Genomic DNA, 14,877 nt, shown 5'->3' with positions numbered 1-14,877 from the left:
TGCCTGGTCAGAAGGAGGCACCAAAATCAACCAAAAGCTCTTTACGGCTGAAACCTTAAAGCAGCTGGCCAGGAAACAGAACCATAATAATAGCATCTGCTCCTAACCCTGACAAACCTCCTGTGATGGAAAGTAGGGACAGCCTGAGGACTTTGCACCCCAGATCCTCACACTTGACAGCTTCAGGAATTTCACTGCACAGTCAAGTTCCTTCCAGAAGCAGGGGGAGGGCAAGAAGTGGGGAGAGTGAGTGGATGAGGTTTGTGGTTGGGTTTAAACCACGACAACTGGGATTAGCTCAACTGCCTGACATTTTACAAGGTCAAACTGTTTTCACCAGGGTCCGTTCTACGGTGCACTGGTAACAAACCACGCATCCTGCCAAAACCGGTTTCACTAACATTAGCTGTGATTTCTTCAAATCCACAGAGTAAACTTTTGGACTGAAATGTCAGCGCTCTTCAACAGCTTCTTCACAGTGCTCATGACTACTCCTCAGTGAGACTGCTGTGAATGCTTGCTCCAAGCACAAGACTCAAAACAGAGACTGCGACCACTTTCCCAGGAAAACTTCTCACACTAAAGCCTTAGAGACGCAGGAAAACCATAGTCCTGGGTTAGCCTTTCACAGTGCTTACTTTCCGGACGTCAGAAAGCCCTGACAATGGCAGCAGGGAAGGCACGACGAGCGCATCCCACACCTCCACTTTCAGGGACCAGAGGGACTTGTTCAGAGGGGCCTCCTGGCCTACTGCCACAAACACTCCTGCTTTCCCAGTAGGATGCGGTATGTCTCTTTTGGCCTGTATTTTTATGAGAAACTCCTCAACGTAGCCAGGACATGCCAAATTGCAGTCTCAGCAGCTGTACTATTCTCCAGCTATCGTAGAGATGGAGGGACATTTGTGGATAGGAACTGGAAATCACATTGTAAAAAACAACCAAAGGGAAGTCTTGATTAACAAAGAGAAAGAAGGAATGGGAGTGTAACAAAGCAGAAGAAGGAATGGGAGTGGATGATAACAGAGACGCACGTCTGGCTACACACCACACAGTGCACGGACACTGTGGGTCTGAGGCTCCCAAACCCACCTGCCCACTGCTTCGTACTGACCTCAGAGGGCAGAAGGGCAAATTGGGAGTGAGAAGGGGAGCAGAGAAGGGGTGCAGTGAGGGGAACACACAACACAACTTTTGCTCCTAGTTTTTCCTCTTCAGGAAGCTGGCCTCTCCAAAACCTGCTGTGAAGAATCTCAGAGGGTGGAACAGGTCTTCTTACACCATTTAGTCTCTTTCCTCTGTAACAAAAAACTTGGGAGGATATGAAGTCCTAGCTCTGCCTCTGTTCCACTCCCCATCTCCTGCTCAAAACACAGAGACTGCGATCACTTTCCAAGGAAAACTTCTCACACTAAAGCCTTAGAGATGCAGGAAAACCATAGTCCTGGGTGCCCTGGGTTTACCAGGAGCCGTTTTGCTCCTTCTTAGTAACTGGTGCAAGCTCTGTGTTTTGACTTCCAGCATGGGCAGAGAGCTGATAACACCGACTGTTTTTAAATGTTGCTATGTAATGTTTATTCTGGCCAAGGACTCTGTGAGTCTCATGCTCTGCTGGGGACAAGGGGAGGCCGGGAGGAAGCAGAGACAGGACACCTGACCCAAACTAGCCAAAGAGGTATTCCATACCACAGCACGTCATGCCCAGGGAGGTAACTGGGAGTTACCCGGAAGGGCACACTCTCTCTTCGGGGCGCTCGAACTCGTTCGGCGGTGGTATCGTATTCTCTTGTTATTTTCTCTTATCAATATTATCATTGGCGGTAGCAGCAGGGATTTGTGTTATACCTTAGTTACTGGGTTGTTCTTATCTCAACCCGTGGGAGTTACATTCTCCTGATTCACCTCCCCATCCCTCCGGGAGAGGGGAGGGTCGGGGGGGGGGTGGGGTGGTGAGTGGACGACCTGTGTGGATTGGTTTAAACCACGACACATGGGTTGACTGATTGCTGTGAGGAACTGGACTGGGACTCTTGACTATTCAATTGGATAAGATTAAAGAAGCTGTTTGTAATAGATTGATTTGTGTTTGGACCCTACGAGGGTTTCAGCAGTTCAGTGCCGCTCTTCATAATGGGGTTTCAGCATTACAGATGGGAAACTAAGAGGAGATGAGGCTTATGGGATCTATGTGCACCCTGTGAAGCTCAAAGGGGGGAATCGTAAGCTGTAAATCAAAACCACGCTTCATTGCTAGCTGTAGATTGGGACCTCTTCTGTTGAGAGCAAGATGAGGCTGGTTCTTCAAGGTGATGAACATTTCAGAACCAACTGAAGAAAAGTCCCTCTCCAGCATCCTTGTAACCCCCTCTTCACACACTGGAAGCTGCTCGGAGGTCTCTTCTCCAGCCCCAACGTTCTCAGCCTGACTCTCAGCAGCTTCCTTCAAGGGGCTTCCATCACCTGCAGCAGCTCTGCTTGTGCAACACCCTCTATGGCCACCACAGACATACGGGGCCTGATGCCCACCCTGCAGCTCTGCCACTCCCCCAGACCCACAGCTTCCGTGTCTTCACGTGAGGGTCTTTGTTCACCTCAGTCCCAAGCATCTGCATCACTCCCAACATTCCCACTCCCCCGAATAGCCCTGGTACCCTTAAAGCATTCCATAACCTGTCTGGTACCCAGAAACCCACCCTGCCCCAGCCATTTCCATCCATCCCAGTAGCCCTAAGCCACTCCAAAACTACATGGTACCTCAAAACCCAACCAACCCCAGGCATCTCCAACACTTCCAATCCCTGTGGTAGCCCTAAACCACCCCAAAACTGCATGGTACCCCAAAACACAATCAACCACAGGCATCTCCATCCCTCCCAACACTGCTGGTACCCCTAAGTGACCCCAAACCCCATCTTTATTGAGCCCCATAAGGAAGGGTCCCCACACGCAGCATGTTGGGGTGCAGGGATGCTGCTTTGGGTGACAGCCCCAGTTCATGGCCCTGCAGCAGGTTTCCCCACAGCTTCAGTCTAGAACCCAGCCGGGTCACCATGGCAACGGGTCAAAACAGGGCCCTTTGTGACCTCATTTGTCTCACCCTACTTGAGCGCTTTGGTCAGGGGAGCAGACAGTGACAGGAAAGAGCAGGAGGAAGGAGCCGTTCGGTTGCTTCTGAGCTCAAGCCCTGTTGCGTTTGTTCCAAGCTTTCCCCTTCGCTACCCTGATCCCTTTCCTGCATCCCGCGGGATAATGGAGGGAGCCCCCAGATCCCCCCGGCAGGCTTGGGAGAGGGATGAGGCTCCTGAGGGGAGCATCTCTTCACTGGAGTCCTGTGAGGAATCCCTGGTCGTGCCATTGAGGACTGGTGAGCGTTGGTCTGGGAGCAGGACAAGGGGAGATGGGTTCAGACTGGAACAGGGGAAGTTCCACTTGGATAGAAGGAAGCTGTGCCCTATGGAGGGGGTGAGGCGCTGGCACAGGGTGGATGCTCCATCCACGGACAGGTTGGACGCACCCTTGGTGATATTGGATCATAGAGGCATAGAATGGGTTGGGTTGGAAAACCCAATGGATGATCTCTGGGTCCTTTCCAACCCAACCCATTCTATGATTCCATAACTTTATGACCAGCACCACATTCCTTGGATGCTGGCGGGGGTCAGATCTTCCTCTGCTCTCCAAACCTCCCCTCTTCCTCCATTAGATGACAGCTGGTTACCCGTGTACACACTGGAGCAGGATGAAGTGGAGCGCATTGAGGCATTTGTCAACATCCCAGCCATGGTGAGCAAGGCCATTGAGACGCTGATGGGTGCTGTTGGGTGCTGCCTTCACCGCTAGCGCTCCGGTACCCCTGTCCCCTCTCATATGCCCTGTTTGTGCCTCCATCCCCACTGTTTTCCAGTCTGAGCATGAAAAGGTTGGATTCCTTGAGAGCGTTTGCTTCCTGCTGAGCACCGCCAGGTTCTGCTGCTTGCAGCAGGGCCTGGATGTCTTCTGCCATAAGAACCACCTCGCAGAGACCATTCAGGTGAAGGGACCCCCATGGGGATGCTATGAGGCAAAGGCCTCCAGCACCCGGTGAGGGCAGCATTGGTGGACTTCCAGGTCCCTTATCCCCGTTGTGCTCTACAGACACTGCTCCAAGAGCAGCCCACGGACCAGCTGCGCACGGAGGTGCGGCATCTTGCCATGGATGCGATAGCGGAACTGAGGTACCTACTGCACATCCCTCCTGGGGACCCCACTGCTCCCAGCACCAGCATCCAACTGGAGCCTTCTTCCTTTGCAGCTCAGTGGAGTCAGGGCTTGCGGAACAAGGGAGACGCCTCTTAGAGACCTGCTGCAAAAGCGTCTTCTTCCTGCCTCCGAAAGAGGAGTTTTGGGGCCTGGATACCTACTACTACGTCCGGGTAAGGTGCTCCAGGAGCCAGCAGCTTCCTTTAGAGCGCTGGGGCTGCAGGATGCCCATGGTTGAAGCTCTCTTGGTACCCAAAGGGCTCTGTTCTGTCCCTGCAGGCACTGGAGTCCATGGATAACATGCTCTGGAGTCTGGTGCTCAACTCTCCTGACCCCAGGGGCGGTGAGGAGCTGCAGAGCATCCTGCAGGTCTGGCCTGTGCGCAGTGGGGTTCATGGGGGCTGCTCCTCACCCATGGGGCCCCCCCAGAGCCATGGGGCCCCCCTCCTCTGGGTAACCTAAGGCCCTCCTGGAGCATGGGGGCTGCAGGGGGTAGCGGCTGCTGCCTGTAGAGCTCAGGGCAGGGACCCCACATCAAGAGGCTGAGCCCGCCTGGAATGGGGTCTTTGCTGCCTCCTGGTATCATGGGCTGGGACCAGGCTGCTGGGGCCCATGGACTGGTTCCCTTGCCCTGAACTGGTGCATAAAGAGGTCTTTGGAGGACGAACTTGTCTGTTATAGATATAAGTATATATATGTATGTATATGTGTGTGTGTATGTATGTATATGTATGTGTATACATGTGTGTATGTGTATGTGTATATTTGTATCTACTTATATATTTAGATATATTTATATCTATTTATATCTAAGTAGATGTATTTATACCTATATCTATATAATTTCTATTTATATCTATTTCTATATAGATATCTATAATACTGAAAGATTAATAATAGCAATATTGACTAATATTAGTATTAATATTTAAATCTATATTAGTATTACTATATTAATAGTGATATTAATATATGTTTATAGGTAGACATTTATATTGTTTAATATTTATATTAGTATTTTCATTTTTACTTATCAATATCTGTATCTAACCCTAGATTTATTTATATGTGTTAATATTCGTATTTATATTTATGTTAATACTTATATTTATGTTTATATATATGTTTATATATCTATAATTATGTTTCAATGATATTTAGACCTACCCTATACCTATTTAGCTCCACGACTCTATTCCTATTCACATGTGTTTACACGTACCCTGCAGTCCTAGGAGCACAGAGTGGGTTGGGTTGGAAAGTACCCAAAGCCCCTGCAGCCCCAGGGCAGGGGCAGCGCTGAGGCACTGATTTTCCCGGCCAGCTCCAGCCCAGCCCAGCCCTAGAAGCGGGGCCGTGCCTTGGTCCCTGCGGCCGGGGCATCCCCCACAGTGAGGGGACCAAGCCCTCACCCCCTGCACCCCTTCCCGTGCCACTGCCTCCATCCCTGCCCACCCCGCGGTGATGCTCAGCGGGAGCTGCAGTGGAAGCAGGGAGGGTCCAGCCCCTGCCGCAGCTCCGGGGCTCACCCGCGGCTTCTCCCCCCTGCCCAGCTCCTGCTGCACTTCAGCTGCTGCCCCAGCCCCGTCGTGAGGGAGAGGGCCCTGGGCAGGATCGTGGCCCTGACCCAGCTGCTGGAGCACCACCACACGCTGAGGGTAAGGACCCGGCAGGACCGCGGAGGGAGGCAGCGACTCCTGCATGGGGAGACGGGGACCTGCAGAGCACCCTGCGTCTGCCTGCGTCTGCCTGCTCCTGCTCCTGCCTCTGCTCCTGCTTCTCCTCCTTTTCCTGCCTCTGCCCCTGCCTCTGCCCCTGCCCCTGCCCCTGCCCCTGCCTCTGCCTCTGCCCCTGCCCCTGCCTCTTGCCTCTGCCCCTGCCCCTGCCTCTGCCTCTGCCCCTGCCCCTGCCTCTGTCTCTGCCCCTGCCTCTGCCCCTGCCCCTGCCCCTGCCTCTGCCCCTGCCCCTGCCTCTGCCTCTGCCCCTGCCTCTGCCCCTGCTCCTTCTCCTTTTCCTGCTCCTCCTCCTTCTCCTTTTCCTGCTCCTGCCCCTGCTCCTGCTCCTTCTCCTTCTCCTGGGTCTGCTCCTGCTACTCCTCCCGCTCCTACTCCTGCTCCCGCCCCTGCCCCTGCTCCCGCCCCTGCCCCTGTCCCTGCTCCTGCTCCTGCTCCTGCTCCTGTTCCTGCTCCTCCTCCTCCTTCTTCTCCTGCTCCTCCTCCTGCTTCTGCTCTTCCTCTTGCTCTTGCCCCTACCCCTGCTCCTGCTCCTGCTCCTCCTCTTCCTCTTCCTCTTGCTCTTGCCCCTGCCTCTGCTCCTGCTCCCGCTCCTGCTTTTTCTCCTGCTCCTCCTCCTGCCCCTGATCCTGCTCCTGCCCCTGCTCTTGCCCCTGCTCCTGCTTTTTCTCCTCCTCCTTCTCCTGCTCCTGTTCCTCATCCTGCTTCTGCTCCTGCTCCTTCTCCTCCTCCTGCTCCTGCTCCTGCTCCTCCTCCTGCTTCTGCTCCTGCTCCTGCTCCTTCTCCTGCTTCTGCTCCTGCTCCTTTCTTCTTCCCCTTCTTCTTTTCCTTTCTTCTTCTTTCTTCTTTCTTTCTCCTTCAGGCTCTTCTGCTCCTTCTTCTTTCGCCTTCCTTCTTCTTCTTTCGCCTTCTCCTTCTCTTCTCTCTCTTCACATTTCTTCTTCATTCTTCTTTTGTTGTCCTTCAGGTTCTTCTTCTGGTCCTTGTCCTTCTCCTTCTCTTCTTCCTCCTCCTTCTTGTCCTCCATCTCCTTCTCCTTCTCTTCTTTCTCCTTCACCTTCTCCTTTTCCTCGTCCTACTTCTCTTCCTGCTCCTCCTCTTTCCCCTTCTCCTCCTCTTTTTCTTTCTCCTTTCTTTCCTCCTTGTTCTTTGGGTTCTTCACCTTTTGTTCCTGTTCTTTCTCCCTCCCCAGAACCTGCGCCCGACCTGTAGGAGCCCCTTCAGCCCCATCCCCCCAGAGGAGCTCCCGGCCCCGCTCCTGGGCCAGCTCCTGGGCTACCTCCTCCTCTTCTGCTTTGCCAAGGACGGGACAAGCTCCCTGGCCCTGGATGCTCTTTGCGGCCTCCATCAGTACCTCCTGCGGCAGGAAGGTACCGGAAGCCGTGATGGGCTGCCCCCAACTGCTCCTGTTGACTCTCCTGTATCCCTTTGGCTCCCCTGTGTCCAATTGACTCTCCTGTATCACACTGACTCTCTTGTGTCCCATTGACTCTCCGGTATCCCATCGATGCTCCTGTATCCCATTGACTTTATTGTGTCCCATTGACTCTCCTGTATCCCATTGACTCTCCCGTGTCCCACTGACTCTCCCATATCCCATTGACTCTCCCGTGTCCCATTGACTCTCCCATATCCCATTGACTCTCCCATGTCCCATTGACTCTCCCATGTCCCATTGACTTTCCTGTGTCCCATTGACTCTCCCATATCCCATTGATGCTCCCGTATCCCATCGACTCCTATGTCCCATTGATTCTCCAGTATCCCACTGACTCTCCCGTATCCCATTGACTCTCCTGTGTCCCATTGACTCTCCAGTATCCCATTGACTCTTCCGTATCCCATTGACTCTCCAGTATCCCATTGACTCTTCCGTATCCCATTGACTCTCCTGTATCCCATTGACTCCCCTGTATCCCATTGACTCCCTTGTATCCCATTGACTCTCCTGTGTCTCCCTTGCTCTTCAGAAAGGCCAAAGCCAGAGCATAAACTGGGAGAGCTCAGATGGGATGAAGAAACCAGCCCCCAAGACCTCACCATGGTAATGGAGCTCCCCCCATTGCTGGACCCTACGGTGGGATGCTTCCCCAAGCAGGGACAACGCAGCTCCCATGCTCCCAACCTTCCTCCCATAGAGGTTTGCAGGCTCTCTTTATCCACGGGAGAGGACAGACATCGTCTGCGTGGTCATCGAGGCCATGAAGGACTCGAGCATCTTTGACAGGAGAGTGGCAGAGGACATCCTGGAGCTGGTCATGAGCGACCTCGACTTCTGGCTGGCGGAGGTGGGTGCCCCATGGCTGCGTTCCCATCCCCTTTGGTGCTTCCTCCTCCATCCCAAACCTAGGAGGGGTCTTAGGTACCCAAAGCAGCAGAGAGGGATGGGGAACGTGGTCCCAGCACCATCCTCGCCCATGCTCCCGCTTCCAGATGCCAAGCGTCGTGAAGAGCATCCGTGAATGCCTGCGGAATAGCAGCAGGGAAGCGACGGGGTGCAGGATGGACGCGCTCCTCGTCCTGATGGCTATCAAGCGCCCGAGGGCATTGACGATCAGCATGGTCCTCAACGTGCCCTTGAGAGACAGGTATCAGCCTTGAGGGCTTGGTCCCTATGGCCACCAGACCCAAGGACCCACAGCAACAGACAATCTTAAGGCCCTTTCTATGATGCTGGGGAGCGGGTCCCCGCATCCCACCCCATGGCATTGGGGCTGGAACTGGATGATCTTAACGTCCTGTCCATGATGCTGAGGATCGGGTCCCTCCATCCTGACCCATGGCATTGGGGCTGGTACTGGATGATCTCAAGGCCCTTCCCAGGATGCTGTGACATCCCTAAGGAGTGGGTCCCTCCATCTCAACGTGTGGCATTGGAGTTTTAATTGGATGATCTTAAGGCCCTTTCCATGATGCTCTGACATCCCTGAGGAGCGGGTCCCTGCATCCGACCCCATGGGGAGCACCACCGCTAACCCCTATAGGGCATCCCATGAGATGCATGGACCATGCTGACTCAGCGCCCTGCCTTCCAGCACTGACGTGGGCATGTGGGAGATGGTCCTGACCGTATCCAAGACTTCGGAGGCCCTACGGGAGCTGCTGAGGATGCTCCAGGACACCCGGGACACTTCCATCCACAGCTTGGTTGTGAGTCCCAAAGGGCCCTGCTGGCCTCCCATGAGCCCTGCAGGCTCGGTGGGGTCTCAATGCCTGTGTTTGCCTTAGACCATGGCCTCCGGTGCTGGTGGTGCTGAGGGCGCTGAGGAACCGCAGAGCCTGTCGACAGTGTCCGTGCTGCTGGAATGCCTCTCGAAGCTGTCAGAGAATCCTGACTTGGTGAGTGGGGCATGGGCATGGGTCAGGACATGGGCATGGGGCAGGGCATGGCCATGGAGAGCCCTCTTGGCTATGGGGTAGGACATGGGCATGGGGGAGGGCATGGCCATGGGGGGCCCTCTTGGCCACGGGTCACGGGGAGCCCTCTTGACCATGGGGCAGGGCATGGCCATACGGACCCATCTTGGCCATGACCTTGGTGACCACAGCCTTAGGTCAAGGCTTCCCCACAGGGAGACCCAATCTCTTCCTGCAGGCAAGGAAACTGCAGCGGCTCCTGCCCCACATCATGGGCAGTATCCGGGATGCCAGTGAGGAGCTCAGGATAAAGGCCCTGATGATCCTATGGAACGTGATGGGTCACCTACCAAGGGCAGAGGCCAGCTCCATTGCCGTGGGGCTGGTGCGGGACCTCCGGCCACTCTTTGATGGAGTAAGAGCTGCGTGGGCCCCATGCAGTGATTTGGAGCTCACATGGGGATGGCTCCAGGGCTTTGCATCCCATCAGGATCTGACCCACATCCCTCCTTTTCCTCCTTGTCTCCAGGGATGCAGCCAGCTCCGGGAGCTCTCCATCCGCCTGTTCCGATTCCTCCTGGAGCTGGTGCTTGGCTGCGATAGGTGGAGGGTGCGGAGCAAAACCTGGGATCTGCTGCTCCCGCTCTTCTTCCGCATGAGCGACCAAAGCCACAGCGTGGCCGAGGTATGGACCCGCAACCGCCAGCCCCGTATCCCACATTCCTGAGGGTGGGATCATCCCCAAGGTGCCATCTCCCATCCCATCCTGTGCAGGCTTCCCGGGAAGCTCTCCTTGCTGCGGCAACGCTTCTGGGGTGGGAAGAGCTCCAGCGCCTATTGGAGAGAAGGCAGATGTGGAGGGTTGCAGAGTGCTTGGTATGGGCCATGCATCCCTCCCTATTCCCACTGGAACCCCTTGGACCGCTCTGCCCATCACACATTGGGATGGGAAAGGGAGCGCTGGGAGCGCTCCAGCCAATGGGGGGTTCCGTAGCATCCCATTCCCTCTGCAGGTGGAGCGGAGCAGGAAGAGGATTCAGGGATACCTGTACCAGAGCCTGCAGTACCTGGAGGATGCTCAGGTCCCCCTGCAAGAGGCAGCCATCAGGTTCATTGGTGAGCCCCTGCGGTCCCCATCCCGGTCCCCACTGCTGCATCCCTGATGGATGCTGATGGATCCCGATGGATGCTGATGAATCCCAATGGATCCCTGTGCCCAGGACTGGCTGCACGGCCCCTAAAAGGGAAAAGCCCAAGGAAGCTGGGGGAGATCTGCAGAGGTGAGGAGGGAGCAGGGGCTGGGGGGATGCTGGAGGCTATGGGGGAGCTCATCCCGGTCTCTTTGGATCACAGCCCTGGAACCGCTGCTGCATGAGGGCGATCCCGGCCTTCGTTCCCTGGCGGCACAGACTGTGCTCATCCTCAGGAGTGCACCGGAGCGGCGGAGCCTGGGACGCTGCCTGCAGGCACTCTGCTGCTGGGAATGGCGCAGTTTTCCTTAGGGAAAAGGATGGCAGAGACAAACCCGGACCAAGGAGCTCCGGAGACCGAAGGGCAGCTCCTCCACCGCCCCATTCCCTGCTCTCCATCTCCATCAATAGCATCCAGGCAGTACGGCAACCAAACCTGATTCCCTGTTATCCCGCAATGAAGATGCAGTGATTCCTTCCAGGCTTCCCTGCTTCCATGGATCAGCAAAGGGGGTGCCACTGTGGAAGGAAACGGTGCTTCCAAAGGAATTTGGTCCATTCTTACGCTAAAAGTCACGCATCAGCATCGCAATCCCCCCCTCGCTTCCATTGAGCGCACCCGGGTACCCCGGTGCGGTCCCTCTTGATCCGCCTCTTGGTACTACCCACTGGATAAAGCCACGCCTCCCAAGCAGGCACAACCAATCAGAGCCTGCTCCATCCGGATTTGCCACCCCCTCCTGTGGGCGGGCTCATCGGGCATGAAACAGAGGGGTCACTCCCCCCAGTACCCAAAATGGGGTACCCAATGCCTCAAAATAGGAGACACCCCCCTAAAATGGGATTCCAGCACCCCAAAATGGCTTGGACCCCCCCAGCCCCTCAAAATGGTCGCGACCCCGCTTTTCTACGCCTCCCTTGTGGAACAAACCACTATGGGGAGGTGGGGGTGGGCAGCAGTTTTATTCCCATCAACATCAAAACGGGAGGGGAGGGCATTAAATAAGAGCATGGGGATGTATAAATTAATATACACAATTGGGGGGGGGATGATTTGGGCGGGGCAATGCGGGGGTCACAGGGAGGCCCCTCCCCCAGCCGTGGAGAAAATGGGTAGATAAAGGCACGATTTGGGGTTGGAAAGGCACCATTTATACAAATATAGTGATTTATAAAGGGGGGGGAGGGGAAGGGGGGGGGTTAAACCCACTGGTTTCCACTAAGAAAATATTTAGGGAGGGGGGAGAAAGTGCTGGAAGAACCTAATTATTAATTAACATACGATTATTCAGGATTTGGGACCTAAATGAGGGGCTGGGGGGGGCTCCTGCACCCCCTTATTGCCTTGAATGGTATTGAACCGTTCCCCCCCACCCCCGCCTGGGGATATGGGGGGGAAAGGGGATGTATGAGGGCACAGGGGAGCCCTATAGGGAAGCCTCAGCGCCGTAGAGAAAGCTTGAACCCCATATTGAAAGCTCAGCCCTATAGAGAAGGCTCAGCCCCATAGGGAAAGCCTGAACCCCATAGGGAAGGCCCAGCCCCACAGGAAAGGCTTGAGCCCAATAGGGAAGGTCTGAACTCCATAGGGAATGCTCAGTCCCATAGGGAAGCCGCCAGGCCCATAGAGATGGATATTCTCAGTCCCCTATGGAGGTCTGTGGCCCCATAGAGATTCTCTCAGCCCCATATGGATGCCCTATGCCCTATAGGGAAGGTCCTCAGTGCCATATGGACACACATACGGTGCCATAGAGTTGCATTTGGTCCCATACAGAGGCCCCTGGTCATATATGGAAGCCAATGGCCCCATATGGAAGCTCATGGCCCAATGTAGATGCACGTGGTCCTGTCTGGAGGCCCCATATCGCATGTGGAAGCTCATAGTCCCATATGGAGGCCCTTGGTCCGATATGGATGCTGCTGGTCCCTTGTTGTATATGGATGCTGCTCGTAGGCCCATATAGAGCCCCTCAGCCCCATATAGAGGCCCTCAGCCCTAGCTGGATGCTGGCGGTCCCGTATGGAAGCCCCATGTCCTATATGGATGCTCCTAACTCCGTAAGGATGCTCCGAACCACACATGGATACCCTTGGTCCCATATAGACCCCCTCAGCCCCATATTGTGGCCCATAGGAGGACACAGCATCCCCTATATGAGTCCCATGAGGCATCTCCTGTGGCTCCATCCGCTCCAGGCACTGGGGATGCTGAGTGTCCCTTATGGAATCCCAGTGTCTCCCTACAGAATCACAGCGCTCCCTATGAAATCCCAGTGTCAAAGGGGGGGTCCCCAGTGTCCTACTGGGGGGGTGGGGGTGGGGGGTGGGGTTGTGTCACAGCTCCTCTTCGTCCACAGTACCGGAGAAGATCCAAGATCCTTAATGTCTCTTATGGAACTGCAGCATCCCCATATGGAATCCCAGCATTCCCTATGGAATCACGGTGTTCCCTGTGTAATTCCAGCATTCCAATGAAGGTCACAGCTCCTCTTTGTCCATGGTGCCAGAGAAGACGCAAGATCTTTAGTGTCCCTCATGAAACCGTGGTGTCTCCCTATGGAATCCCAGTGTTCCCTAAGGAATGCCAGCATCCCAATGGTGGTCACAGATCCTGCTTATCCATGGTGCCGGAAAATACGCAAGTTCCTCAGCGTCCCTTGTGGAACCGCAGCGTCTCCCTGTGGAATCCCTATGTCTCTCCCTATGGAATCCCAACATTCCAATGGGGGTCACAGCTCCTCCTTGTGCATGGCGCTGGAGAAGATGTGAGATCCTCAGTGTCCCTTATGGAACCGTAGCAACTCCCTAAGGAATCCCAGGAATCCCTATGGAATGGCGGCGTTCCCTATGGAATCATGCTGTTCCCTATGGAATGCCATTGTCCGGGGCGGGGGGGGAGGAGCAGGAACGGACACAGGGGGCGGGGGACAGCTCCTCCTTGTTCACGGTACCAGAGAAGATGCGGGTGAAGCGTCAGAGCTGGTGCGAGGCCGAGTGCGATTCCTGCTGCAGGTGCCGGTTCTTGTGGCGCAGGTTGGCCACGTCCGCCTGCAGAACCACCTTGTCCTGCTTCTCCTATGAGATACAGGGTCAGAGCCCCAAAGCAGCCCCAAAAGAGACCAAAACCACACCAAAACCACACTGAAAACACCTTGTCCTGCTTCTCTTACAAGATACAGGGTCAGAGCCACAAAAGAGACCAAAAACAGGCCCAAAACACCCCCAAAAACACCCCAAACCCACCTTGCCCTGCTTCTCCTATGAGATACAGGGTCAGAGCCTCTATACACCCCAAAAGAGCCCCAAAACAACCCAACAACCCACCCCCTCCCCCAAAACACCCCAAAACTACCCCAAAACCACCTTGTCCTGGTTCTCCTATGGGATACAGGGTCAGAGCCCCAGAACATACCAAAACAGCATGAATGCATCCTCAAAAAAAACACCCCAAAACCATCCCAAAACCACCTTGTCCTGCTTCTCCTATGGGATACAGGCTAAGAGCCCCAAAACATCTCAAAACAGACCAAAAACACACCCAAACACCCCAAAACATGCCATAAAACCCCCCCAAACTACCTTGTCCTGCTTACATGTGATACAGGGTCAAAGCCACAAAATTGCCCCAAAATAGCCCAAAATAGCTCAAAACCACCCCAAAACAACCCAAAACTGCTCAAAACATCCTAAACCTCAGGAAAACAACCTTGTCCTGCTTCTCCTATGTGATACACGGTCAGAGCCCCAAAGCAGCCCCAAAACACCCCAAAACTGCTCAAAACCAACCTCAAACCACCCCAAAATCACCTTCTTCTGCTTCTCCTATGGCATACAGGGTCAGAGCCCCAAAACATTGGCAAAACAGCCCAAAATCACCCAAAAACCATCCCAAAACCAACCTAAACCTCCCCAAACCTAACTTCTCCTGCTGCTCCTATGAGATACAGGCTCAGAGCCCCAAAACAGCCGCCAAACACCCAAAAAACACACCAAAAAGCACCACAAAACCACCCCAAAACACCCCAAAACCACCTTGTCCTTTTTCTCCCATGGGATACAGGGCCAGAGCCACAAAAAAGACCCCAAACCCCTCCAAAACAACCCCAAAACACTGCAAAAACACCCTAAAACACCCCAAAACCACCTTGTCCTGCTTCTCCTATGTGATACAGGGTCAGAGCCACAAAACTGCCCCAAAACAGCCCAAAATAGCTCAAAATAAAACCCAAACAATGCCAAATCCACATGAAAAACACCCTAAAACACACCAAAACTACCTTGTCCTGCTACTCCTATGGGATAGAGGGTCAGAGCCCAAAACCAGCCACAAAACAGCCACAAAACACACTAAACAC

General features: G+C 54.5%; 1 protein-coding gene across 1 annotated transcript; it reads left to right on the top strand.

Moving 5' to 3' along the window:
• Window positions 1-1,753: 1,753 nt before the first annotated feature.
• Window positions 1,754-10,842, top strand: LOC136006217 (uncharacterized). Its single transcript, XM_065664264.1, has 20 exons — window positions 1,754-1,773; window positions 2,255-2,306; window positions 3,704-3,783; window positions 3,905-4,030; window positions 4,135-4,214; window positions 4,292-4,412; window positions 4,519-4,608; window positions 5,793-5,897; window positions 7,165-7,342; window positions 7,943-8,016; window positions 8,111-8,260; window positions 8,406-8,560; window positions 9,008-9,122; window positions 9,201-9,311; window positions 9,568-9,744; window positions 9,859-10,014; window positions 10,104-10,205; window positions 10,343-10,445; window positions 10,550-10,609; window positions 10,683-10,842. Exons 2-20 carry the CDS (start codon window positions 2,288-2,290, stop codon window positions 10,829-10,831), a joined length of 2,151 nt encoding a protein of 716 aa, XP_065520336.1. The 5' UTR covers window positions 1,754-1,773; window positions 2,255-2,287; the 3' UTR covers window positions 10,832-10,842.
• The last annotated feature ends 4,035 nt before the right edge of the window (window positions 10,843-14,877 follow it).

The sequence above is a fragment of the Lathamus discolor genome, unplaced genomic scaffold (genome assembly GCF_037157495.1).
Source record: "Lathamus discolor isolate bLatDis1 unplaced genomic scaffold, bLatDis1.hap1 Scaffold_103, whole genome shotgun sequence".
In the NCBI taxonomy this organism is placed as follows: Eukaryota; Metazoa; Chordata; class Aves; order Psittaciformes; family Psittacidae; genus Lathamus; species Lathamus discolor.
Note: the sequence above shows the minus strand (reverse complement) of the source record. Positions and strands in the feature narration are given on the sequence as shown.